The sequence below is a fragment of the Mytilus trossulus genome, chromosome 11 (assembly GCF_036588685.1).
Source record: "Mytilus trossulus isolate FHL-02 chromosome 11, PNRI_Mtr1.1.1.hap1, whole genome shotgun sequence".
NCBI classification, from domain to species: Eukaryota; Metazoa; Mollusca; class Bivalvia; order Mytilida; family Mytilidae; genus Mytilus; species Mytilus trossulus.
In genome coordinates this window covers 39,706,328-39,733,029 of record NC_086383.1, presented here as the reverse complement: position 1 = coordinate 39,733,029, position 26,702 = coordinate 39,706,328, and the positions used below count along the sequence as shown (strand labels likewise).

The following is a 26,702-nucleotide window of genomic DNA, read 5'->3' as shown; positions in this document are numbered from 1 at the left end:
CCATATAGTTTATAACAGGCTTGTAAAATTTACATTTAGAACTCCATATTAACATATATTTGTTATAGATTGATACAATAGTACTTTATATACATGTACCGGTACATACAAGTTTGAATTTAAAGACTTCAATTGTTTTTAAACTGGAACAAGTTGTGATTGATTTTTAGGAAGTTTATTCAAAATATATTTAAACATATTTTCTTGTCCAGTAAGCAAGAAGAAAACGATTGGCCATTTTAGTGTACTATGGTCATTTAACGTTAATACGAATACCTTGATTTTTCTTTAATGTTAGCAATTGTATTCAGGCTGCATATGACATGTATGATTGAGACAATGTGTAAATGGCTACATATGATTGAGACAGTACATATGTTTTGTTTATGACAATAGGATGCGTTCACACCAAAAAAGGAGTAATTTGAGTGTGTCATTATGATTATTATTATGAAAATAGGAAGTGTGGTTACCCAACAGGATTTTTTATATAACAAGAGATCTACAACTGACTGTGTATACATGTGTGAAATCGCTAGTGTATAAGTGTTATTTAATTTTAACATTTTTGATAGATACCCTACAGCAATTAAAATTCGTTCATCAGTGAATGTTATCGGGATTATTTATTACACAATTCTAACATGGCTAAGTATCAAGCAATTAAAATGAAGGATGTAACATTTCAAATGGATGCTTATAATAAGGTAACTAATATGGAAAATTTAAACATAGTTTAAGGTAACATAAAGAGTTGAATGTTATCTTAGATAATACCTTGTAATTACATGTACAATGAATTAATATATCATGTATATGGATAACAACTGAAAAAATCTCTCTAAAAGTAAATATTTTTTTTAACTCATTGGTAACATATTTTTTTTATTATTTTTTTTAAGCAGGAACTTCCAAAGGGGGGGGGGGGGGGGTTGTTGGACTCACAAACTCGACTTTAACAGTCACAATTTGAACAGAAAATTGACTTTAACAGTGCTTTTTTGTTTTCAAGGACCCCCGACCCCCCTGGCTACGGGTATGATCTTCCTGCCCACTGTTTAACTTGAGAATCAGCTGTCACTGTCTCCCCTATTAAGGCAGTAAACCAGTGCTTGACCCACTTTGTAGAACCTATATGATTTATTGTTTGAATTTCTTCTTGTATTTGTTGAATAATGCATGAACCTTTGCCACAAGATTATATTTAAAATGAACGATATGAATATAAATATCATATATCTAGGTAAACACAGTTGTGAACATTTAAGAGAAAAAAAAGATGATAAGATTTTGAATCAATATTTGAGAAGATAGCTTCTAAGATATATATAGATTCCATGACTGCAACAAGTGTGTTACAATATTATTCCACTCAACAGTTAAATTTTAAAAATTTTAAATAATTTTTGAAATATAACTGTTGAGAGTGAAGAAATATTGTAATACACCAATCATTTGCTAAGAATCGATTTTTCACTAGTGATGAGAAATATTTTTCACACTCTGCTCATGGAAATGTGAAAATAGCACAAAAGATATATATATATACAATCGGGTACATTTTGCCACTTCATCTAGCCTTATATTGTTTGCTACATGTACATCCTTAGACAAATTGGTGACTACATAAGTTATACTTGAACCTCCAATTTTGTAATGAACTAATGTTTGAGAAGAAGTTTTCACATGTTCTAAAAGTTTGTTTCATGGAATAATATGTAAAATTAAAGTAGATACGTTATCTCCCCTGAAGAGTCTAGTACTTAAAAATTATAAATATATCTTAACTTCTTTTATGTCTTATGATAATTGGAGGTTTTAACAACCTTGACTGGCTATTAAAAGCCCTTGCATGGTCAGTTTATGTCTTATGACCGACCATGCAAGGGCTGTATAGCCAGTCAAGGTAGCTAAAAACTTCCATCATCATATATGTTTTAATTACTATCTGAGAAGATGTTTTTATATAAAATTATTGGTTTTATTAATGTTGTATGTATTTGACACATTTTGTTATACATGCATGGAACATATATATGATAGCTTTGTTTTAAAAAAAGGTATGCAAATGTTTGCTGCAACAACTATTTTTAGGTGACAGACCACTTAAAATAGTAGCATGAAACACAGACTTACAAACAAATTGCTTTGTATTGAATATTTCGTCAGAGTTCAGTATTTCTGTGAGGGCCTTGGTGGCTGAGTGGTGTAAGCAGTTACTACTGTAATCACTTGCCAGTCAACACTAAGGTCTTGACTTTGAAATCTGCTTGTGCAGGTGCATTTGAGTCCAATCTTAATTGACTAGGATTGTCAGTTTTAATGAAGGTCATGGTTTTCTATGGGCACTTTGCCTTCCTCAACCAATAAAAAATAGCCGCCCCGAAATAGCCTGAAGGTGGTGCTTAAAAGTGGCATTTAAATACCAAAAATCAAATCAAATAAGTATTTTTGTGATTTTACTTTTTTCAGGCAGACACCATGACAGAACAGTTGGTGTGTGATGGTATTGATCTGAAGTGGATGGCTGGAGGGGACTCTGATGATGAGGAAGAATTAGAAATGTAAGTATCAGTCATACCGGTTTAAAGAGAGACAACTTATATATGGGAGAGCAAAAAAGTGGTCTCTTAAGGCCTAAATTAATATATTGTTTTCCCCAATACCAACCCTGCCAAGCAAGGTGTGGGTAGGTAAGGTAGGTATATAATTTGATTTTTTCCAAAAGCTTGGACAATATTGGTCGATAGGCATGATAGGAAATGATAGGGCAAGCCTGAAATTCAAACATGAATAGAATAATATTTGACTTAGTTTTGACAATAAAATTTTATGACCATTTTTGCAGGGTTGGTCGGGAATGGGGAAACACAATATTTTATTTTAGGCCTAATGTAAGTGGTCTTTAATACTGCAATTTATATGAAATGTATTACTGAGGGATCTAGAATTTATTGTCTTTTGTATAGATTAGACTGTTGGTTTTCCTGTTTTAATCGTTTTACATTAGTGAATTTTGAGGCCCTTTATAGCTTGCTGTTTGGTGTGAGTCTAGGCTCCGTGTTGAAGCCTGTACATTGACCTATAATGGTTTACTTTTATAAATTGTGACTTTGATGGAGAGTTGTCTTATTTACACTCATACCACATCATCTTATATCTATTTGTTAATAATTCAATTAAATTAAAATTTTAATTTCAAAAACTTTATGAATTTTATTTTATTTTTTTGTATTTCAGTTCACCCACTACAAAGTTTCATGAGAAGATGTCCTGTAGAGGGAAAGTGAGGAGACTTTTATTAAGGAAAGCCAGATCAAGTAAGCATTTCAATAGTTACAATTTTATTTACAGGTCCAGCTGAGGACCATCCTAAGGTGCTGGATGTTCTTGCTGCGTTGAATACTAATTGGTGGCCTTTGACTTTTATAGGCTCTTTGTATTGGTTGTATTTTTGACATATTCCCCATTTCCATTCTTAATTTTATTAAGTTAGTCGTTACATTAATTTTCACAGAATTAGCACTCATTTTTGTTAAGGGGTCAGTTGAAGACGCTTTGGGTGCTGGATAATTTTGATGGTGAAAACTAGTTGGTGGCCTTCAGCTATTATCTGGCCTTTGGTCGGGTTGCTGTCTTTTTGGCACATTCCCCTTTCTCTTCTCAAAGTCCCAACAACAAATAGCCACAATGTACAGATATGAGGGTTTTCACAGTTACTGACAGCTAGTTCAAAGCCACTCATATAAAAAAAAATCATATATCTAAGACTAAAATATTAATGAGTATGCATTCAACATCCAATGGATTTAGTCCATTTTACTGTAAGCACTCATACTTGGTAGGAATATTTGCCATCATGTGTAAGACCATATTGTGCCAAATTTTCTGCCAATGGTCCTCACCTTATAATTAGCTTATGGTTTGAATACAGGATAGAGAAAAAGAGTTTTAACATTGAAAATAAGGATTAAAATTAGATGCATGATGGACACAAAATTATATTTATTTTCTTCAAAACATATCAACACATTTTGAGACTCATTAAGAATCTGATGTCTTCCATTTAGGTGTCAAGACTGTAAGGTCAATGCCCTTGAGGAATTCTGCTGTTCTTTTTTTGTTGTACTTTTAGCAAAGCTTTTAAATGTTAATAATATATTTTTCAGGAATTATATTTACGTTTTTTGACGTAGTTGTGAAGGTCCTGTGTTGTGTGTTATACTTTGTACGAGTGCAGACTGATGATATAAACAGATACAAGTGGTAAGATTCTGTACATTTAGAAATTACTACAAATTATACAACTTGGTGCAAAAGAGTGACAAAAGATACCAAAGGGACAGTCAAACTCATAAATCTAAAACAAACTGACAACGCCATGGCTAAAAATGAAAAAAACAAACAGACAAACAATAGTACACATCACACAACATAGAAAACTAAAGAATAAATAACACGCACCTTACCAAAAACTAGGTGTGATCTCAGGTGCTCGGAAGGGTGAGCAGATCCTGCTCCACATGTGGCACATAAGTATCACAGTAATAAGAATTGGCATACTGATATCTGATACAGGGCTCAATTTTGTCTACAAAATGGTGGTAACATGCATATGGACTAAATTTTCCATTTGCTTACAAAATTTAAATGATGGTGACTGGGCCACCAATTTTTCAAAACAACTGCATATTTAATTCAATTGTTTAGTCCTTAGAATTTGGAGTGTGCCACTGTCTTGTCGAAATGGCAAAATTAAATGCAAGTAATAATTTCTGAATTTACCATATGATCATGATGATACTTGATAATATAGAGGAAAGTGAAGGAAACAGGATGGAATTGGCAACTTAGCATTCAATATTAATATAGACCCTTCATGAAACATTAATTAAAATAAGAGGTTTTATTTAAATTTGCCACTCCTACATGTCCTATCTCTTTGCAATATTCATAACAATAAAAAAAAAACATGGCAAAAATTTTGGAAATTTAAGTGCATTGAATCACAGCGATGAATTTTCTTGATCTTTACATTTTCATGATATATTTATAAACTTGATAAAAGGGTGGATCCAAGATTAACATTTGTTTCAATTTAAAGTTGCACTCTTTGGGAAGCTCCCTGTTGATTTACACATCATGCACATGTCTGTTTTGAAGGTATATTGTATTATGTTTAATAAAGGCAACAGTAGTATACCGCTGTTCAAAACTCATGAATCCATGGACAAAAATCAAAATCAGGGTAACAAACTAAAACTGAGGGTAATGCATTAAATATAAGACGAGAACAACGACATAACACTAAAATGTAACACACACAGAAACGGACCAAGCATCAGACAAAATCCCATGAGAATAACAAATATAACATCAAAACCAAATACATCAATTTGGGATAGACAAGTACTGTGACATGTCTTATCGCAATGTGAATTTACACTAAAAAATAAGAGAAAACAAACGACACAACGTTAAAATGTAATATGTAAGATACTTTTCGGTGTGTGTGGACGATGCGTGTCTGAAAAAGTAAAAACACAAAAATACTGAACTCCTAGGTATATTCAAAATGGAGAGTCCCTAATCAAATGGCAAAAGTTCAAACACATCAAACAAAAGAAAAACAACTATCATATTTATAACTTGGTATGATCCAATATTTACCTGTATATAAAAAGATATGTTTATAATATTTTTCAGTGGCGGTAGTATGTGCCTTAATGGTACAGAGCCGGAGGTATCTATATCTAATGAAGAGGACGGCATGAAATTTACCTCGTCAGAAATTAATTGGTAAAATATAGGTTTTAATTAAATAGATATATAAATACATAATACTATAGTTTGTATTAAATATAAATTTTTCTGTTGATTTGGTAGAAAATCATTTTTCATATAATGTTTAATTACAGAATCTAATTTGAATTTTGTTAGGAAGCCTTGGTTTTTTTTATCATATATTGACTGGTGAAAAAATTGCTACAAAACTGCATGTCTAAATATGGAAAAAAAGTTTCATAATCATGATAATGTAAATGAAATACTAAAGAGGAAACCAATCTTTATTTTATTCATTATGTTATGGAGATCATCCTTGATGAAATAATTTTAGATGTTTTACTTGCTTCCAAATTTGAACATGATATATTTGTCTGTTATAAATCTCATTTTAGTTTTGGAGTTGATCTATGATTCATTTACTCTCTCAAATTATTTGTTTTAAATGAAATAAGGTATATCTATTGAAACATATATGTCATTTTAGAATAATATTTTATCTAGAATTTGCTTGGTATGACACACTTATTTTGTGTTGTGCTTTATCTGTTGTTTTTGTTTTACTTTGAGCCAATACATACATACTGTTCCAGAATAAAGTTTATGGGGTAGTCAGAAGGTGCTTCTATTAAAATTTTCCTTTTGAGCTCACTTGGCCCAAAGGGCCAAGTGAGCTTTTCTCATCACTTGGCGTCAGTCCTTCTGTGTCGTCCGCTTCGCCTGGTGTGGGTGTTACCTTTTTACATTTTGAACTTCTTCTAGAGAACCACTGAATGAAATGAAACCAAACATTGCATGAATGTTCCTTATGAGGTGTTGACCAAGTGTTGTAACTTTGTAGCCGATCCATCATACAAGATGGCTGCCAGCGGGGGATTTAGTTTAACATAGGACCCTATGGGAAATGCATACAAATGACCTCTTTTAGAGAACTACTGAATGGAATGAAACCAAACATAGCATGAATGTACTTTATGAGATGGTGACCAAGTGTTGTTACTTTATAGCCAATCCATCATCCAAGATGGCTGCCAGTGGGGTACTAAGTTTAACATAGGACCCTAAGGGAAATGTATACAAATGTCTTCTTAAAGAGAACCACTGAATGGAATGAAACCAAACATAGCATGAATGTTCCTTATGAGGTGTTGACCAAGTGTTGTTACTTTGTAGCCAATCCATCATACAAGATGGCTGCCAGTAGGGGTCTCAGTTAAACATAGGACCTTATGGGAAATGCATACACATGTCTTCTTTTAGAGAATCACTGAATGGAATGAAACGAATCATAGTATGAACGTTCCTTATTAGGTGCTGACCAAGTGTTGTAACTTTGCAGCTGGTCCATCATGCAAAATGGCCGCCAGCGGGTTACTAAGTTTAATATAGGACCCTAAGAGAAATGCATACAAATTTCTTCTTAAAGAGAACCACTGAATGGAATGAAGTCAAACATAGCATGAGTGTTCCTTTTGACATGCTGACCAAGTGTTACATGTACTACTTTATAGCCGATCCATCATCCAAGATGGCTTTAAGCAGGGGACTTGGTTTTACATATGACCCTATGGGAAATACATACAAATGTGTTTTTAGAGTACCACTGAATTGAATGAAACCAAACTTAGCATAAATTTTCCTTTCTTAATGAGGTGCTGGCCAAGTGTTATTACTTTGTAGCTAAATTTCTTTTTTTATATGATTTCATAAACCCAAGTAGAATCAGGTGAGCGATACAGGCTCTTGAGAGCCTCTAGTTTAGAAAGAAAACTGTAAATTCAGAAATCATTGTAATGTTTTTATTAAAAGCCAAAAATGTTAAAGTATCATGTTTTGCAATAATATAAACTCACAATGATAACTTTAGAAGTGATTTCCCATCTTAAATTTTGTAACCACTTTAACTAGCTATAGATATTTTTTTTTGCTAGACAAAGGTCTGACAAAAATATGCAATGATAAATATGAAACAAGACAATAATAGGAATTTATCCAAAAAAAAACTTATGCATAAAAGGGTAAAATTTAATCACCTTTTGACACTCCAAAGTTTTATCAGAGCTAATTTTCTAATCAATGTAGAGTAAGATTTGGGTTTGCTTGCATGCTTAGTTTGTATATTGGACAACAGTAGTTGAGATAGCATTCAATTAAATTTTAATATAGGATATACAGGTTTAACTATGCCTATCAATATTGTTTCCAAATGTTAATCTTAATTGAAAAGCTTTAGCTCACGTTTATACTAACAAAGCAAGCCTGCCAACAAAAGTCTTACTCTAGAAGCAGTAGGAAATTAGCTCTAATGGAACAGCCCTTTGTATATGTAGTTTACATTTTATATTTTGACTGTAGGCATGTATTATTGTGGGTGCATCGTCCCTTACCCTTGTGGATTGTACAAGTTGTTTTAGCTGTAGCTTCTTTTAGTAAAACATTACTTTTATTATTTATCACAAAGGTAAGACTTTAGTTTATACATTTCAATGATGTAGAGGCTGTACCAGGTGGTTTTTGGAGGTGTCACTTTTACCATTCTAGAGTAATGCCCCTTTACAAATGGAAAATTGTTCAAATATTTCGTTTCCATTCTCTAACTTACGTTTATATGCCTTAACTAAATGTTTTAAAACTAAATAAATTGCTTATTACCACAAAACTAAGATCAAGTACAAATTTGAGTAGCGCCGCTGTTAAAGTTCTTGAGTTATGTCACTTTATAACCATGTATGAAAGTGGGGCACCATCTGTGCCCCATGGACACATTCCCCATTTATTTTATTTTATTTTACCAATATGAAAATATTCAATTTAGTGTTAATCAAGGTAAACTTGTTTGCATAATTTTTAAGGGACACAATCATGATAATTGAGACTCACCATTTATTTGTTTTGGCCTGAGAACCACACTTTGCATAACTTAACTATGTCTTCTGGTTATTATTTAGAATAAAAAATTTTAACATGCATGTATCAAAAATACTTAAGATAATGACAAATATAATAGTTGTGAAATGTTTTATGTATGATGTACATGTCTATTTGTACTAGCCTGGAGCAGCCTCTTCATGATTGAAGCACAATTTGTTTTGTTTTGTTATGTTATGTTTTATTTTCGTTTTGTATTTAATTTTGGTTTGCATTACATTCACATTGTTATGTTAATGTTGTTTCTCATTGTTAGTTAAACTCGTTTTTAGGCAGTTAAGCTGCCTTATGCGAGCACCCTGGATTTGTGTCCTACTCAATAAATGCTGAAATACGTGCCATTGTTATCATCTAGCTGGTTACTATATTATTTATAACTTATTGGACTGTTTTTTAATACTTTACATTCTGGATTAAAAAAAATATGACCAGAAAAACCTTAAATGATCGTTGATTTTCCCAAAAGTTTTGAAGTTGCACATAGGAAGTAGAGCACATTCGGAATCCTTGTGTAGTTTATTATCCCCTGAGCTTTTGGCTAAGATGTCAAAGAACAAATGTATGAAATATTTAAAATAGTATCCGATTGACAAAAACGACATTGTAAACACAATAAAATGGCTGCCGTGAAGACACAATTTTACAATATCGGATCCGATTCGGGAAGCTGATAAGGGTAATTCCTGGTTTGGCGGTCAACTATAAAAACATTCAGACAGGTGACAAAATACATCTATGCATATAGTAAATGAATATAAACAGTAGAATTGAAAAGCAAAAGATATATGTTAAAGAAAGAAATGTTCAGCAGAAAATATTTTATACAGACACTCAAAACTAATACTTTTTGTCAAAATCCAATACAATGTGACAGCTGGGAACAGTATATCTAACAATATATATGTTCATGGTCACATTATAAATTTTCTTTATCAGTGATAAATGATGACAATGCATGTGTGATGCTTTTAAAGTGTAAACAAATTACTGCAATTTTAAAGGGGTATTTTTTTCTCAATTTTGTAGGGTCAATTAAAGTAGCTGGAAGTTTCTTACTTTATTTTCACAAATAATGCAACTATATTATATAATACCTGAATGCAAGCAAATCATATGATATATAAGTGGCGTCCTTAAGGCCACTCTACCCTCTCTTGTTTGATAACTTGGAAACCGTCGAGATCCCCACCCCTAAACCAAATTCCAGTATTCAAGTTTAGGACAATATAATAAAAAAGAATATAGAAGGAGTCCCCGGAGTCACTCACCCCCTATTGTTTGAGAACTTAGAAACGGTTGAGATCCACACCCCTTAATCATATGTATTCATGTTTGTGACAATATTGAAATAATGAATTATAGGGAGAGTCGCTGGGGGTCACCCCACCCCTCCTGTTTTAGAATTTAAAAACAGCCAAGATCTCCAATCATAAACCATATATTCATGTATGGGACAATATAACAAATCAGATGAAATATAGGGGAAGTCCCTGTGGTGACCCCAGCTCTCCTGTTTGAAAACTTGGAAACAGTTGAGATCCCAACTGTAAAACAATATATATTAATGTCTGGGCCAATATACTATATAGCTAATTGAATGAAATAAAGGGGGAGTCACTGGAGTCACCCTACCCCCTCCTGTTTAAGAACTTGGAAACTGATGAGATCCCCACCCCTAAACCATATATACATTAATGTATAGGACAATATAACAAATAAAATGAAATTTAAGGGAAGTCCCTAGGGTCAACCTATCCCTTCCTGTTTGTGAACTTGAAAACCGTTGAGATCACCACCCCTAAACCATATATATTCATGTATGGGACAAAATAACAAATCATTTACATTTAATATGGGCCAGTCAGTCAGACCTCAACTTGTACTACTAGCAGTCAACTAAAACCAATGTTGAAACTACCAAGTAGAACAACGCGAACTTGTATCACTGCAGACTCACCATAAAAATATACATTGATATATGCATTGCCTTTGAAACCTTGATTACATATAAATTATTTGCCTTAATAATTAACTCATTAGATTAACATAAATTTACTATAAATGAATGATTAATGTTGAAGCAACATTGCCACAGTTTTCATGATAACATTTGCCTTGGTTTTTGGGATACGATTGCTGTCAAGCAATCTGTAGACTTTTACCATTGACCCTATGACACACTCCCTCACGTCATTCGTTTTATTCTAAACATTCGGCAACATCTCAGATTCTTATGATTGTCTTGCTTTAAAAGGTAAAAACAAGCAAAACAATTGAACATAAACAACTTTCCTGTAATGTTTTACTCATAATCTTCATGTGTGATATTTTCCTTGACTTACATGCGTGTTTTTAACAATACGGAAAATCAGAATTAAACAGTATTTATATTTAGTGTTTTTATAAATTTAGAAACACGTCAGAGGGAATTCCCAAATTTTGATAACTTGCGAGAGTACTCTGAAAGCGGTTCTGTCACAAGAACTGAAGTGGAGTATTTCTATATTTTACCGTTATGAAACTGATATTTGATACTGTACTCTCATAAATAAATGGAGAACCATTCATCATATCATTTAATAAACGTTCTTGTTCCAAATCGCAAGTCGCGGTTTGTTTATGTCTATGCGTGGTCTCACTAATTAGAGACAAAAAGAAATGTAGAGACAAAAAGCGTCAAGAGGCGACAAGAAGAATAATATTAGCAACAAGAAACTATTTAGCGACAAGAAAACATTTTTTAATTTATATTACTTATTCAAATTAAATATTAAAAAAATATGCAAAAGAAAACAATTTCAACGACATGAAAGTTAATTTTGATAGGGGGGAAAATGAAACTTGTAAATCTAATTCAGTTGCTACATTTATTTACATGATATTTTATAAGGTATCACAGGAAGTATATTTTGTCTTTTTATTTGTTTTTAAAACCATTTTTGTACAATATATAATTAACTTGCAAAATGCATTATTTGTGCATAATTGTCCAGAAAATACATACACAAATTGTGAAATACAAATTAAGAACTGAAATCAAACAAGAGGAAAACATAATTAAAAGGTGAATATTTTTTATCATTTTATTTAGTGTATTGTCTCATTTAACGATATTTATCATGTTTATGCATATAGATTGAAGATTAAAGGAAACTGATGACAATCTTGAGTTTTCAACAGGTGTTCACTATTTGGTACAATAATTTTATATTCTGGTGCGTGTAATTGATGAAGGTGTTAATGGATGTTATTGTTGCAATAAAACAAAGGACACGCACCTAGTTAATCTCATTTGTTGCTCTTAATTGTGTATTATCTTAAAGTGAAGCCACAGCTAATGTTGGTCCTATCAGGAAAAATTAATTGTACAGTTAGGAAGGAAATAATATTTTATGTTTTTGTTTTATTAAATCCTTCAAAAGGAAGGTGACAAATCTTTGTTTTTATTTTCATTTTATAGAGTTTACATTTCCTTTGCTCTTACACATGTTTAATTTCTACATCTATCAATATGATAATAAAAAGTACACAATCTCTTCATCGATTTTTTTTTATTTCTTCATCTTTCAATATAATCCTAAAAAATATTTTAATGTATGTGATAACAAAATGTATTCTTGTCGCTAAATAGCTTCTTGTTGCTTTTTGTCACTTATTATTTTTCTTCTTGTCGCTTCTTGACGCTTTTTGTCGCTAATTAGTGAGACCCCACATGCGTGTAGTTTTCCTGATTTCAAGGGGTATCAGATTGAGTGATTCACCGCTTCATTGATTAATTTGAAACTCATGGGATTCTTTCTATGTCTGTCTGCATATGGAGAGCTATTGTTGTTGCATAATTTTAAATCACATGCATAATTTAAATTAAAATAAATGTTTCATCGTAAAAATTACCTATAACACCCCTTCAGCAGAAATGGAATCTTCCATGTTATCGTTTCGAGTTGTCTCCCTTTTTCGAAGTATTCGTCAAGAAGAATTAACTCGTTAATGCCGGTAAACGTCGTATTATATTAAGAACGATCTCAATGTAAACAGAGGAGTGTGTACGGAAAGGAGTCATGCCCTCTGACCCAAAGGAACTTCAATAATTAAAGAGTAAGAAATGGGGTTCCTCCTAAACTGGTCCGCCGTTCTATATATAGTTTCGCACCGAAGGTCAGTGTAGCGATAAGTGAACACAATAGGGGTCCAGTTTACGGCTCCTCCTAGAATTACGGTGATAAGATACGGAAGCAAGTTAACTCGTACCACGGCATTGGAACCAAAAAAGTTAACTTGTACTACTGGGAAGTCGTAACATTCAGAAAAATATATAAAAAATATGATGTTTTATGGGTTTCTGTTTGTAAACTTAATAGAAATAAAGTTGAATTACTTGAATTTTACACAGGAGTTAAGTGAAAACTTAGACAAAAATAAAGAATGTTTTAAAGCATTAATGTTTTAACTGATCTTTCAAACTAGAACATAGGCGGATCCAGCCCCCCCCCTTTTTTTTGTGGAAAAAATTTGGTTGATAATAAAGGGAATCATTGAAGCATGACTGGAGCGGGTCCCCTCTTAGGTCAGTCAGCGGGCTCCCCCTTAGGAAAAGTTCTGTATCCGCCACTGTAGAACTTAATCCAGAGGAAAGTTAAAACATTGCTTTAACTGTACCTTATTAAAATTGAACATGTTGAATATGTATATATCCAATTTAAGTTAATTAAAGCTGTAATCTATGATCACAAATTGAATGCTATGTTTACAATTGTTGAAAGCCATGTGCTTTTTTGGCGGGGAAAATGCGGACCCCCTTAACAGGAATCAGTTAAATTTCATTGTTACGTTTATTTATAGACAGTAAAAATAATTTTGGCAATCATTTTGACTAACTGCTAAGATTAAATTATTCATGAAAAATTTTCTTCGGGTGAAACTATATATACCTTAATTATCTACATCTACCACAGTATTTTCTATCCAATATACAAGGAACATAAGCTACAAATTGGTCATTGTACTTTCAAATTATATACATTTTACAGACTTAAGAGGTATTGGGTGAAAGTAACGTATATCATGTATATTCATCATTTAACACCATTTGAATGCATTTAAATAAGTTGGTACGAGTTAGCAATGGTACGAGTTTGCATTGGTACAAGTTTTTTTTTAAATGGTACGAGTTTACAATGGTACAGGATAACTATAATTCGATAAAACACAATAAGTACATGGCTCATACACTTGTAACGGGGATTGGCTATTCTTTAAGTTGAGTGACTATTCAGATTGTTACATTTTGCATGTGCAGTTGAATTAGTTTAGAGAATAATACTATCCAGCTGTACCAGGGTTACCGGCCAAAAATGCTTGAGACTTGCGCATGTTCATGCTTTTTTTGCAATAGTATTCTTGGATCTATTTCTTTCCTCTTTGATCTTTTGAATTTTGGCCAAATCTCATGCATTTGTTCAATGAAAATTTGGCAGAACTGCTATACATGTGTCAATGAAAACTATGGCAATCGTATCCCTCAGAGCATTCTGCTCTTTGATTGGTTAACTGCCTTCAGAGCTTACAGCGCTTTGATTTATTTGATAGCTCTGGTGAACTTTTATTTATAAATCCTGGGGTTGAAGTCATAAAACTTTGCTCAGTGATTGGAGCACAAAAATCATGCTCGAAACATGAAATCAAGCATTTTGATTGGTTGATTTTAGAGTACAAGTACAAAAATTGTGCTCGAAGGTTTCATGACCACAAAGCCAGGTATCATACTTTACCGCCCCAGAAATATTTATAATAATTTTAAATATATATTTCAATTTGTAAGATGCATGATTTGAAAAAAAGATTTTGACAGGTTTTTAGCTCACCTGGCCTAAAAGGCCATGTGAGCTTTTCTCATCACCTGTCGTTGTCGTTGTTAACAATTTTTCAAACATCTTCTCCTCTGAAACTACTAAATGGATTTGGATGAACTTTAGCATGATTGTTCCTTAGATTATCCTGCACAAAGTGTGTGCTTCGATTTTTTATCTGTCAAAAAACATTGCCGACGTTACTTAAAATAGAACATAGGGTCAAATGCAGTTTTTGGCTTATATCTCAAAAACGAAAGCATTTAGAGCAAATCTGACATGGGGTGTAAATGTTCATTAGGTCAATATCTATCAGCCCTGATGAGAGATTTAACCAAAAAAATTAAGGTGAGCGATTCAGGCTCTTGAGAGCCTCTTGTTTTTTAATAATTTTAATATGATTCTAGAAAAAGGAAGGTTGATATGATTGCCAAAAAAGACATTTTTTACCCCTGAATAGTTGCTAAATAATTGGAAACAATCATACTTATTATAAGCCATTTTGCTTACTTTATTTGCAGGAGAATAAACTTGAACAAATTACAAGTTTTCTATTTGTGATGGAAGTCATTTGTTCATTGCCTTTTATTGTTACGGTAAGTTAAATTCAAACTCATAGATAAAAGATAAAACAGACAAATAATATTACACATGACACAACATAGAAAACTAAAGACTTAGCAATACATACCCCACTTAAAACTGGGGGTAATCTCAGGTGCTCCTGGAGGGTAAGCAGATCCTTTTCCACATGTGGCTGAAACGACCATGCCAAATAAAACTGTCATAGAGTATAATTTATATGAAAAAAGGGGTGTTAATTAAAAAAAAAGAAAAAGAAAAGAATAGCCACTTTTTTCACCATGATATTTAAACAAAAATTCTTTACAATAATCATGAATACAAACAAAAAGTAAGTATCTGCTGCAGGGCAGATTTAGGGAGGGGCCCATGGGGCTGAGGCCCCCCTTTTGGGGAAAACATTTGGTTGCTTATATAAGGAATCACTGAAGTGTGACTGAAGTGGGCCCCCTCTTACGTCAGTCAGTGGGTCCCCACTTATGAAAATTTCTGGATCTGCCACTTTGCTGTGTGGTTGAACCATGATTAAGGGTGGAAATTTATATTGTGGCTAGGCAAATGTTAGATAAGGAGTATTTTTAAGGGACAGAAATTTTTACAATTGGTCACTTTCGGACCCCTAGAAGTAACTTTCAGCATGAGACATTGGATTCATATCCCCATTTCAAACATAAACAGCTTGAAGTACAAAAGCTCTAATCATGGATCTTACTGAATAAGAAATCAGAATAAAAAGGGGCCAGCTGAAGGACGCCTCTGGGTGCGGGAATTTCTCCCTACATTGAAGACCTGTTGGTGACCTTCTGCTGTTTTTTCTATGGTCGGGGTGTTGTCTCTGACACATTCCCTATTTCCATTCTCAATTTTATAGAATAATACAAGGGTCTTAAATTACCATATCGTTTTATATGTTTTTTGGGGTCATATTTTGCCATCATGTGTCGCGTCTTCAGGATTGTAAATGTAAAGTAAACTGATATAATATCTAAGTTAGACAAACTTCATATTTGTTAAGAACAATCCACCCTGGGAAGAAGTATAAAACAAACAAAAAACAAAAAAAGAAGCTAACCAAAACAAAAACACAACAATATGATGTTATTAAAAAAAATAGATGAAAAACTCCAATATATTTTCTAAGTTTCTAAGTTGATTGATATATTTGAGAATATTATAAATTAAAAAAAAATAAAATCATTGACTGTTCTGAGAAATATTTTTTTATTTTTTGTTATTTTTCAGATATTTTATCCAGTTATTTTAATGAATTTATATGTTCCTGCATTTTTAAATTGTTGGTTGTTAAAGAGTGCCATTGAACGGTTGTTTGTAAGTAGAATGTATTACAAAACAAATCATTATTGTTATATCTTCTCTTTACCATCTTGTTTTATACTCCCTTGCTAGTATATCAATATATATGCTCCTGCATGCTAGAAGTGGGGCTATATTGCAATCCTCTTGTCTGTTTATCCGTTTGTTCAACAAATAATTTCGTCTCACTTTTGTAAGCATTTATTGAACTGTAGGGCTTTTTATTTAGTCTTCAGATTGACAAGTAACATATTGTTTTAATGTTCAAATACTTTTCAGAGCTGTCACTTTATCAAGCACAAATAACTTTTACAAGACAGGATTTCGCTTTAAGTTGTTGACCTTTATAGCATATATTTAGGTTTGACTGTATATTATTTCTTTATATTTTACAGAATGATCTGCATTTTGCTAAACAAAGATTCCAGACGATCTCCACGACGATGTCACAACAGATTTTTATTCTCATCATTGCAATGATCTGTATATTTTTTACCACGTAAGTAAAATCTTTATATTTTCTCAAAAGGTTTCTTAGATAGTTACCTTGTATTGCAAGATATATGTACAAGTAACCTGGTAAAGCATTGTTATTATGCCCCCACTTAATAATAGCAGAGGGGGGCACTAAGTGTTATCCATGTCTGTCTGTTTGTACTCCAGTCCCTCACATCTCCAAAATTGGTTTCTGTTCACAAACTTTAGTTTACCTAATGTTATAAAACTTTTACACAATACTTATATCCTCAAAACACAGATCACATTGGAAATTTAGTGGTGTTTATTTAAATTTTCATGAATTATGGCCCTTTAAAAAAAATAAACAGAATTAAGACGGTGCACTCCTTGCGAACACCACCCCTCCTCTCTCCAAAAAATCGAAATGAAGGTAACATTACAGTCAATTTTGTGTCAAAATAAGGTCCTTGAAGAACAGTTGTGTGTTGTTAGGCGGTATCATTGCTCACTTTGATATTAAAATTATATAATAAATACAAGGTGCATTTAATTTTTCATTTTCAGAATATGTGGAATTCAGCATTTACAAAGAGCCAGCTTAGAAAAACCATTAACAATGTTTGAATCTTTATATTTTACTATTGTAACATTTTCTACCGTTGGTTACGGGGACATATCTCCTGATATTTGGCCTGGACAGTTATTCATGGTTGTTATGATTTGTGTGGCAATAGCCTTTATACCCAGACAGGTGAGTGCAATATTTGAAGTAGTAGTAGTGCTTGTGTGACAATAGCCTTGACCCAAAAAAAAAACATGCTTTCTGGTATTAATTATGATCCTTTAGGAAAGAAATGTTAGAAATGAGTACAAACTATTTAAAAAATAAAAATAAAAAAATAAGATAGAACTTAGGGGTAAAATGCAAGTAATGTCATTATAGGGAAAATCTGACAATGACTAAAAAAATTAAATCAAAAAGATCTGTCCATTTATACCAAACTGACAAGAGTACATACTATTTATCCCTACTGATTTCGACATGACTTCAGATAGTTAGGATTTTATTAATACCTTTTGAGTTCAATAAATTATTTAAGACATTATAAGTCAGAGTGCCTGAATACAAGCTATTAACATACACACATCACAAAAAAATGATTTTTGAAAGAAAAAAAATCTGCAAATACATAAAAGTCAAACAGACAATTGTACAGTCTTTTGAGATATTCGCAGAACTTTTTTTTCATTCAGAGAAGATTATTTCACAATATGTTGATTTTACTTTTAGATAGAAAGAATAATAACAACATTTATGGAGAGACAGAAGACTGGTGGTAATTATAGTAAGAGGCAGGCGTTACGATCTAAACATGTAATTGTCTGCTGTCAATTTCTCACATCAGCTAGTGTTATGAATTTTCTGACAGAATTCTACGCTCATAGAAAATTACAGGTTAGTGCTGTGCATAGAATTTCTTATAGTTTTTATATTTATTTTATGATGATTTCTTAGGGTTTCATTTATTTTTTGGCTTCTAAGCTGTATACCAGTACATATATACTGCTATTCTGAATGAACCCTTTTATATTTCCTTAAGTATCTGTATTCTTCTTTGCAATTTTTGATATAAAAATAAGATGATGTGGTAATTTTTCCAATAAGACAACTGTCCACCATAGACCAAATGACATAGTCAATAATTTAGGTCACTGTATGGCCTTCAACGATGAGCAAACCCATGCAACATAACAAGCTATAATAGGCCCCAAAATGACAAAGTAAATGAGAAAACTGAATGCAAGATTTATGCACAAAATTAAACGAACAAATATGGTATTCACTATAGCTAACAAACACTGAAGTACAGTTTCCTGACTGACAACAGGCACATGCAGAAGTCTATTAATTTGATGTTTTATCACTATTAAAGCTATGCTGTGAAGTGGAAATAGTCTCCTATTATTATGATCTTTAAAAAAAAAAACGACATGGGATTACTCTGACAACAAACTGACCAAGTTTTTCTTACAAAAGAAATACAAAAACAACATGAACTAATGTCACCTAAAACCAAATACTGTGGATTCAGTAATATTCTTTGGATACCAATTTTCAGGGATACAGGTGAACCACCAGTTTAAATGTTCAAAGAATTATGAATTTTCTATCAGGTTGTACGCAGACTTTGGCAAAATGGCAAAATTACATCTCCAAGAAAAGGCAGTTTTTTTGCAATCCACAAAAATTACGAAAATGAATAAATCCGCAGTACTTTGTCTGGCAAAAAGATACATATTTGAAATCATGCATATTATATTAATCACTTTAACCTGTACATGTACTAATATTTTTACATTCTTTACTGACCTTTTGTTATTGGCTGTTGTATTTTTTAGAATCATATTGTTATACTGTTATGTCCAGTTGATCCTGAGAGTGACATGCATATGATTCTACGTGATCCTAAATGGTCGAATCGTGTGAGGTACATGAAGGGATCAGCTCTCAAAGACATAGATCTGATGAGATGCAGGTAACTACTTTGTTTTAAATGGCTGCCTAATGTCAGCTGCACCCAGCTTTCTTCCCAAACATCAGGAAAATGAATAAAATTGAGAAGGGAAAATGGGGAATGTGTCAAAGCAACCATAGAGCAGACAACAGCCGAAGTCCACCAATGGGTCTTGATGTAGCAAGAAACTCCCACACCCGTAGGTGTCCTTCAGCTGGCCCCTTAAAAAGTATGCATACTAGTACAGTGATAATGAACATCATATATACTAAACTTGGAAATATACACAAGAAAGTAAAATTAAAAATCATACAAGTCTAACAAAGGCCAGAGGCTCCAGACTGAAACATACTCCTGCCATTTACATGTAGCTCTCTTTTATTCTACCGGCTGCAAGTCGCATTGTATAAATTGTTAACAATTATAGTTCAAAGTAAGATGAGCCTTGGCTCACACCAACCAACAAGCTACATGTATAACCGGCCCCAAAAGGACTGGTTTTTAACAGTTTAAAAGGGAAATTCAACGCCCAACAGTACTAAAGCCTATAAAAAATGTGTACTTTCTTGAACATTTATATTCATGGTTTATCTTTACCTATACATTCCACTCAACCTGGTATTGCAAAAATAAAAATGAATCCACTATACTTTGGGAAAATAGTGAAATCTTTACATTCAGCAGTTTAACTTAATCTAAGTTTCAGTTTGAGGGATTTGTAATTAATTGCGGGCAGGTTTTCATTATTACATCTATCTATGCTTTAGGGTACTTTAATTATAGTGCATCTCTTAATTTCAGGATAAATGAGGCTGAATGTTTGTTTTTATTATCTCCTGCAGAAAACAGCAACAAAGAACAAGCAGTAAGTTAACAGAGTTTGCAAAACAAATTTTTGACTCGTCTTTCATGGGACTGTCATAGCAAGATTATATGTCAGTCCTTCAAATTAAAAGCTGGTCCAATACAATCTGTTAATTTTATCCTGAAATAAAATTAATATCATTTTTTTACAAAAATAACTTTATTTGGCAAATTTACAATGAAGGACTAATTTTGGTCTTCTGATTCAAAGCCATCTTCACTGTGCATTTCATCCTTTGAATCATTTCTTAGTTGTGACAGTAATTGTTGGCTTCATCAGAGGGTTCCACTGCCAATTGTTTGCCAGACATGGCTTAATGAACAAATTTAATATACCATGTGTAGCTGACTGCCTTGCCTTTGGTTCGTTTAAAATAAAATTTGGAAACCAATACTGGAAATCAGCCGCTAGTACATCACTAGTAGCAGCACAGGCTAGTGGCAATCCTGATGACCAATGTAAAAAAGCACTGGAAGTGGTTGCAGGTACATCTTATTACTGATGTAAAAATGTGCAACATAGGCACTGCAATGGCTGTTTTTACATTGGTCACCAGGACTGCCACTAGCCGTCAAAAATACTGGTCTTAGCCTCATTTTGGCAGTCAGAACCAATAGGACCAATGGTTTTTCATGAACTCTTGTGTTTACAATATCTTTTATACTATGTTTCTGTTTGTCTGCCATTACTGGATGTTACTGACTCTGAGGTTCTTTGAAGGTCATTTGCTGTTGTAATACCAATAATTGCAATGTCATGAAAGATAAATTTTAAAATTTATAATGTATCATATGTTGAAAATATAGAAAAATTAAGTCCATTTTATAAAAGAAGTCCATGGCATGTAATAAAAAGGACCTCATAATTTTGTAGGTCACTACTACATCTTATTAAAACATGTATCAATATAATACTTTTTTTATTATACGGCTGCAAAATTTGAAAATTTTTTCGTCGTATATTGCTATCACGTTGGCGTTGTCGTCGTCGTCCGAATACTTTTAGTTTTCGCACTCTAACTTTAGTAAAAGTGAATAGAAATCTATGAAATTTTAACACAAGGTTTATGACCACAAAAGTAAGGTTGGTATTGATTTTGGGAGGTTTGGTCCCAATATTTTAGGAATTAGGGACCAAAAAGGGCCCAAATAAGCATTTTCTTGGTTTTCGCACTATAACTTTAGTTTAAGTTAATAGAAATCTATGAAATTTTGACACAAGGTTTATGACCACATAAGAAAGGTTGGGATTGATTTTGGGAGTTTTGGTTTCAACAGTTTAGGAATAAGGGGCCAAAAAGGGCCCAAATAAGCATTATTCTTGGTTTTCGCACACTAACTTTAGTTTAAGTAAATAGAAATCAATGAAATTTTAACACAATGTTTATGACCACAAAAGGAAGGTTGGTATTGATTTTGGGAGTTAAGGTCCTAACAGTTTAGGAATTAGGGGCCAAAAAGGGACCCAAATAAGCATTTTTCTTGGTTTTCGCACCATAACGTTAGTATAAGTAAAAAGAAATCTATGAAATTTAAACACAAGGTTTATGACCATAAAAGGAAGGTTGGTATTGATTTTGGGAGTTTTGGTCCCAACAGTTTAGGAATAAGGGGCCCAAAGGGTCCAAAATTAAACACTTTGATTTCATCAAAATTGAATAATTGGGGTTCTTTGATATGCCGAATCTAACTGTGTATGTAGATTCTTAACTTTTGGTCCCGTTTTCAAATTGGTCTACATTAAGGTCCAAAGGGTCCAAAATTAAACTTAGTTTGATTTTGACAAAAAATGAATTGGTTGGGTTCTTTGATATGCTGAATCCAAACATGTACTTAGATTTTTGATTATGGGCCCAGTTTTCAAGTTGGTCCAAATCAGAATCTAAAATTATTATATTAAGTATTGTGCAATAGCAAGTCTTTTCAATTGCACAGTATTGCGTAATGGCAAGACATATCTAATTGCACAATATTGTGAAATAGCAATTTTTTTTTTTAATTAGAGTTATCTTTCTTTGTCCAGAATAGTAAGCAAGAAATATCTAATTGCACAATATTGTGCAATAGCAAGAATTTTTTTTAATTGGAGTTATCTTTCTTTGTCCAGAATCAACTTAAATCTTTGTTATATATAATATACAATGTATATTCACTTTTTACTACCAACTGATAAATTAAAATAATCTTTACCATTCAGTGATAACAAGCAGTTTTTTTCTTCATCTTAATATTTTATGATGTATTTAAATGAGTAGTTATTGCTGTAAACTCCATTAGAAATTTTAATTGAGATTAGTTTTGGGATAAGGGAAAGGGGATGTGATTAAAAAATTGGGTTCAATTTTTATACGACCGCAAATTTTGAAAAAAATTTCGTCGTATATTGCTATCACGTTGGCGTCGTCGTCGTCGTCGTCGTCGTCGTCGTCGTCGTCGTCCGAATACTTTTAGTTTTCGCACTCTAACTTTAGTAAAGGTGAATAGAAATCTATGAAATTTTAACACAAGGTTTATGACCATAAAAGGAAGGCTGGTATTGATTTTGGGAGTTTTGGTCCCAACATTTTAGGAATTAGGGGCCAAAAAGGGCCCAAATAAGCATTTTCTTGGTTTTCGCACTATAACTTTAGTTTAAGTTAATAGAAATCTATGAAATTTTGACACAAGGTTTATGACCACAAAAGAAAGGTTGGGATTGATTTTGGGAGTTTTGGTTTCAACAGTATAGGAATTAGGGGACAAAAAAGGGCCCAAATAAGCATTATTCTTGGTTTTCGCACAATAACTTTAGTTAAAGTAAATAGAAATCAATGAAATTTAAACACAATGTTTATGACCACAAAAGGAAGGTTGGTATTGATTTTGGGAGTTTTGGTCCCAACAGTTAAGGAAAAAGGGGCCCAAAGGGTCCAAAATTAAACTTTGTTTGATTTCATCAAAATTGAATAAATGGGGTTCTTTAATATGCCGAATCTAACTGTGTATGTAGGTTCTTAATTTTTGGTCCCGTTTTCAAATTGGTCTACATTAAGGTCCAAAGGGTCCAAAATTAAACTTAGTTTGATTTTAACAAAAATTGAAACCTTGGGGTTCTTTGATATGCTGAATCTAAAAATGTACTTAGATTTTTGATTATTGGCCCAGTTTTCAAGTTGGCCCAAATCGAGGTCCAAAATTAAACATTGTTTGATTTCATCAAAAATTGAATAATTGGGGTTCTTTGATATGCCAAATCTAACTGTGTATGTAGATTCTTAATTTTTGGTCCAGTTTTAAAATTGGTCTAAATTAAAGTGCAAAGGGTCCAAAATTAAACTAAGTTTGATTTTAACAAAAATTAAATTCTTGGGCCTCTTTGATATGCTGAATCTAAACATGTACTTAGATTTTTGATTATGGGCCCAGTTTTCAAGTTGGTCCAAATCAGGATCTAAAATTATTATATTAAGTATTGTGCAATAGCAAGTCTTTTCAATTGCACAGTATTGTGCAATGGCAAGAAATATCTAATTTCACAATATTGTGAAATTGCCAATTTTTTTTTTAATTAAGAGTTATCTTTCTTTGTCCAGTATAGTAAGCAAGAAATATCTGCAAGAATTTTTTTTAATTGGAGTTATCTTTCTTTGTCCAGAATCAACTTAAATCTTTGTTATATACAATATACAATGTATATTCACTTTTTACTACCAACTGATAAATTTAAATAATCTTTACCATTCAGTGATAACAAGCAGTTTTTTTACATCTTAATATTTTATGATGTATTTAAATGAGTAGTAATTGTTGCAAACTCCATTAGAATATTTTAATTGAAATTAGTTTTGGAATAAGGGAAAGGGGGATGTGATTAAAAAATTGGGTTCAATTTTTTCTCATTTGAAATTTCATAAATAAAAAGAAAATTTCTTCAAACATTTTTTTGAGAGGATTAATATTCAACAGCATAGTGAATTGCTCTAAGAGAAAACAAAAATTTTAAGTTCATTTGAATACATTCATTCTGTGTCAGAAACCTATGCTGTGTCAACTATTTAATCACAATCCAAATTTAGAGCGGAATCCAGCTTGAATGTTGTGTCCATACTTGCCCCACCCGTTCAGGGTTCAACCTTTGCGGTCGTATAAAGCTACGCCCTGAGGAGCATCTGGTGTAATTTGTTTTATTTTTTAGGATCAACAGAATATTCTAAAATCCTGGGCTGTGAAGGATTTTGCCCCAAATTGTAATCAGTATATTCAGCTGTTTAGAGCTGAAAATAAAATGCATGTGAAGTTCGCAGGTGAGATATATACTGTACTGTAAAAACTTGGAAAAAACAATCTTCCTCTGGAAAAAAGTAAAATCACAAAAATACTAAATTCTAGAAGAAAATTCAAAACAGAATGTCCCAATCAAATGGCAAAGACAAAAGATCAAATACATCACATGAATTAATAACAAATTGATAGCAGCTGTCATATTCCTGACATGTACAGGCATTTTCTTTTTTAATTCTTGCTATTGTTCTTAGCTCACCTGGCATAGCCATGTGAGCTTATGCCATCACTTGGCGTCTGTCGTCATCTGTCGTCGTAAACTATTTCAAGAATCTTCTTCTCTGAAACTACTGGGCCAAATACTTCCAAACTTTAACTGAATGTTCCTTAGGGTATCTAGTTTATAAATTGTATCCAAAGTTTTGATTTATCAACAAACATGGTCGCTATTGCTAAAAATAGAACATAGGGGTCAAATGCAGTTTTTGGCTTATAACTAAAAAACCAAAGCATTTAGAGCAAATCTGACAAGGGGTAATAATGTTCATCAGGTCAAGATCTATCTGCTCTAAAATTTTCAGATGAATCAGACAACCCGTTGTTGGGTTGCTGCCCCTGAATTGGTAATTTTAAGGAAATTTTGCTGTTTTTGGTCATTATCCTGAATATTTTTATAGATAGAGATAAACTGTAAACAGCAATAATGTTCAGCAAAGTAAGATCTACAAATAAGTCGATTTGACCAAAATTGTCAACTGACCCCTTAAGGAGTTATTGCCCTTTAAAGACTTTTTTCACAATTTGTTCATCATGTTGACTTACTTTAAAAAATCTTCTCCTTTGAAACTGCTGTATCAATTTCAGCCAAACTTAGGCTAAATGAGTTTCAGAGTATCTAGTATAAATTTTATATTTTATTTCCTTGTATGTAAAGAAACATAGCTCCTTTGGCTAAAATAGAACATAGGAGAAATTTTTTTTTTTGCTTTTGAAGAAAATAGGACGATCCAAAGAACATTTACATAAATTGAAAAGCCAAAATAATCATTGATGAGAGATTTAACCAAAAGAATTAAGGTGAGCGATTCAGGCTCTTGAGAGCCTCTTGTTATACTTATTAACAGAAAAAAGGGTGTTAATGTTGAAAAATATAGAGATACTCATTTCCCCAAATATTTCCAATGGCTTATATCTCGAAAAACATGCACACAAACCCTTCATTTTTTTCTGCTGTAATAGTTCCTTTATTAATATTTTATCAATTTATAACAGTCTTTTTTTAAAAGCTTGTTGCTTTGAAACAGAGTATAGAACATTGGAAAAAAATGTGAAAAAAAAAGAAATGATATCCATTTCGAAACAAACATTTTGCATCAGAATAAAAATTATAACAAAATTTTATGGCTTATATATGAAAGTACAAGACTGTTCTATGTAATTGTATGTGTAAAAGATAGATTTTGTTTTATATATTTACAGAACATGTTGTATGTGAGGATGAGTTTAAGTATGCTTTATTAGCCAATAACTGTCTGTATCCTGGGATATCTACTTTAGTGTCTCTACTACTACATACATCAACGGGATAGTAAGTTTACAATAGAAATACATATTTATTTATAAAGAATTTGTGTATATATATTGAGTTACTTAGTTATTGTCTTTATTTGTTTTTGTTGTTGTTATATTATGTCACAAACTGTAAAGTTTATATGGCAATAAAACTTTGGATTTGAATTTGAATTTATAAAAAATATACTGTGGATTCTCAAATTTTTCGTGGGGACTATTTTTTGTGGATTGAGGAAAACTTGCATTTTTGTGTATGGTTTCTTCATAGCCAGCATACATTCTTATATAATATTTGTAAAGCATAACACCAGGGTAACCATGAAATTTACAAAAATAAAACCTTTTTTATTACAATAATAACTTATATGATTTTGTGTTTCAGTGAGGGAGATTTAGCCAGTGAACCATGGCAACAAGTTTATGGGAAACACTCTGGTAATGAGATATACCATATACAGCTTTGTTATAGTAAAATATTTAATCAGTTTGAGAACAGAAAGTTTACAGAAGCATCTGTAGAGGTTCATGAAAAGTAAGTAATAACTATGTTTGGAATACAGTTCTAAGAGGCGGA

The 26,702-nt window shown here is 32.3% G+C and overlaps 1 protein-coding gene across 7 annotated transcripts in view; it reads left to right on the top strand.

Annotated features, from left to right (window-relative positions):
- LOC134691088 (potassium channel subfamily T member 2-like) overlaps nucleotides 1-26,702 on the top strand; it is a 59,446-nt gene that overhangs the window by 9,308 nt on the left and 23,436 nt on the right. For 5 of the 7 annotated variants that reach the window (XM_063551307.1, XM_063551310.1, XM_063551308.1 and 2 more), the window contains exons 2-16: nucleotides 2,473-2,564; nucleotides 3,241-3,320; nucleotides 4,170-4,266; nucleotides 5,707-5,799; nucleotides 8,140-8,245; nucleotides 15,083-15,157; nucleotides 16,386-16,472; nucleotides 16,853-16,956; nucleotides 17,481-17,667; nucleotides 18,208-18,372; nucleotides 19,317-19,453; nucleotides 20,234-20,297; nucleotides 24,471-24,579; nucleotides 26,036-26,144; nucleotides 26,511-26,660. In XM_063551307.1, the coding sequence (XP_063407377.1) occupies nucleotides 2,482-2,564; nucleotides 3,241-3,320; nucleotides 4,170-4,266; nucleotides 5,707-5,799; nucleotides 8,140-8,245; nucleotides 15,083-15,157; nucleotides 16,386-16,472; nucleotides 16,853-16,956; nucleotides 17,481-17,667; nucleotides 18,208-18,372; nucleotides 19,317-19,453; nucleotides 20,234-20,297; nucleotides 24,471-24,579; nucleotides 26,036-26,144; nucleotides 26,511-26,660 (1,646 nt within the window). In that variant the 5' untranslated portion in view covers nucleotides 2,473-2,481. Of the gene's footprint in view, nucleotides 1-393; nucleotides 708-2,472; nucleotides 2,565-3,240; nucleotides 3,321-4,169; nucleotides 4,267-5,706; nucleotides 5,800-8,139; nucleotides 8,246-15,082; nucleotides 15,158-16,385; nucleotides 16,473-16,852; nucleotides 16,957-17,480; nucleotides 17,668-18,207; nucleotides 18,373-19,316; nucleotides 19,454-20,233; nucleotides 20,298-24,470; nucleotides 24,580-26,035; nucleotides 26,145-26,510; nucleotides 26,661-26,702 lie in introns of those variants that run through there. The other 2 variants (XM_063551304.1, XM_063551311.1) reach the window with 2 other exon arrangements.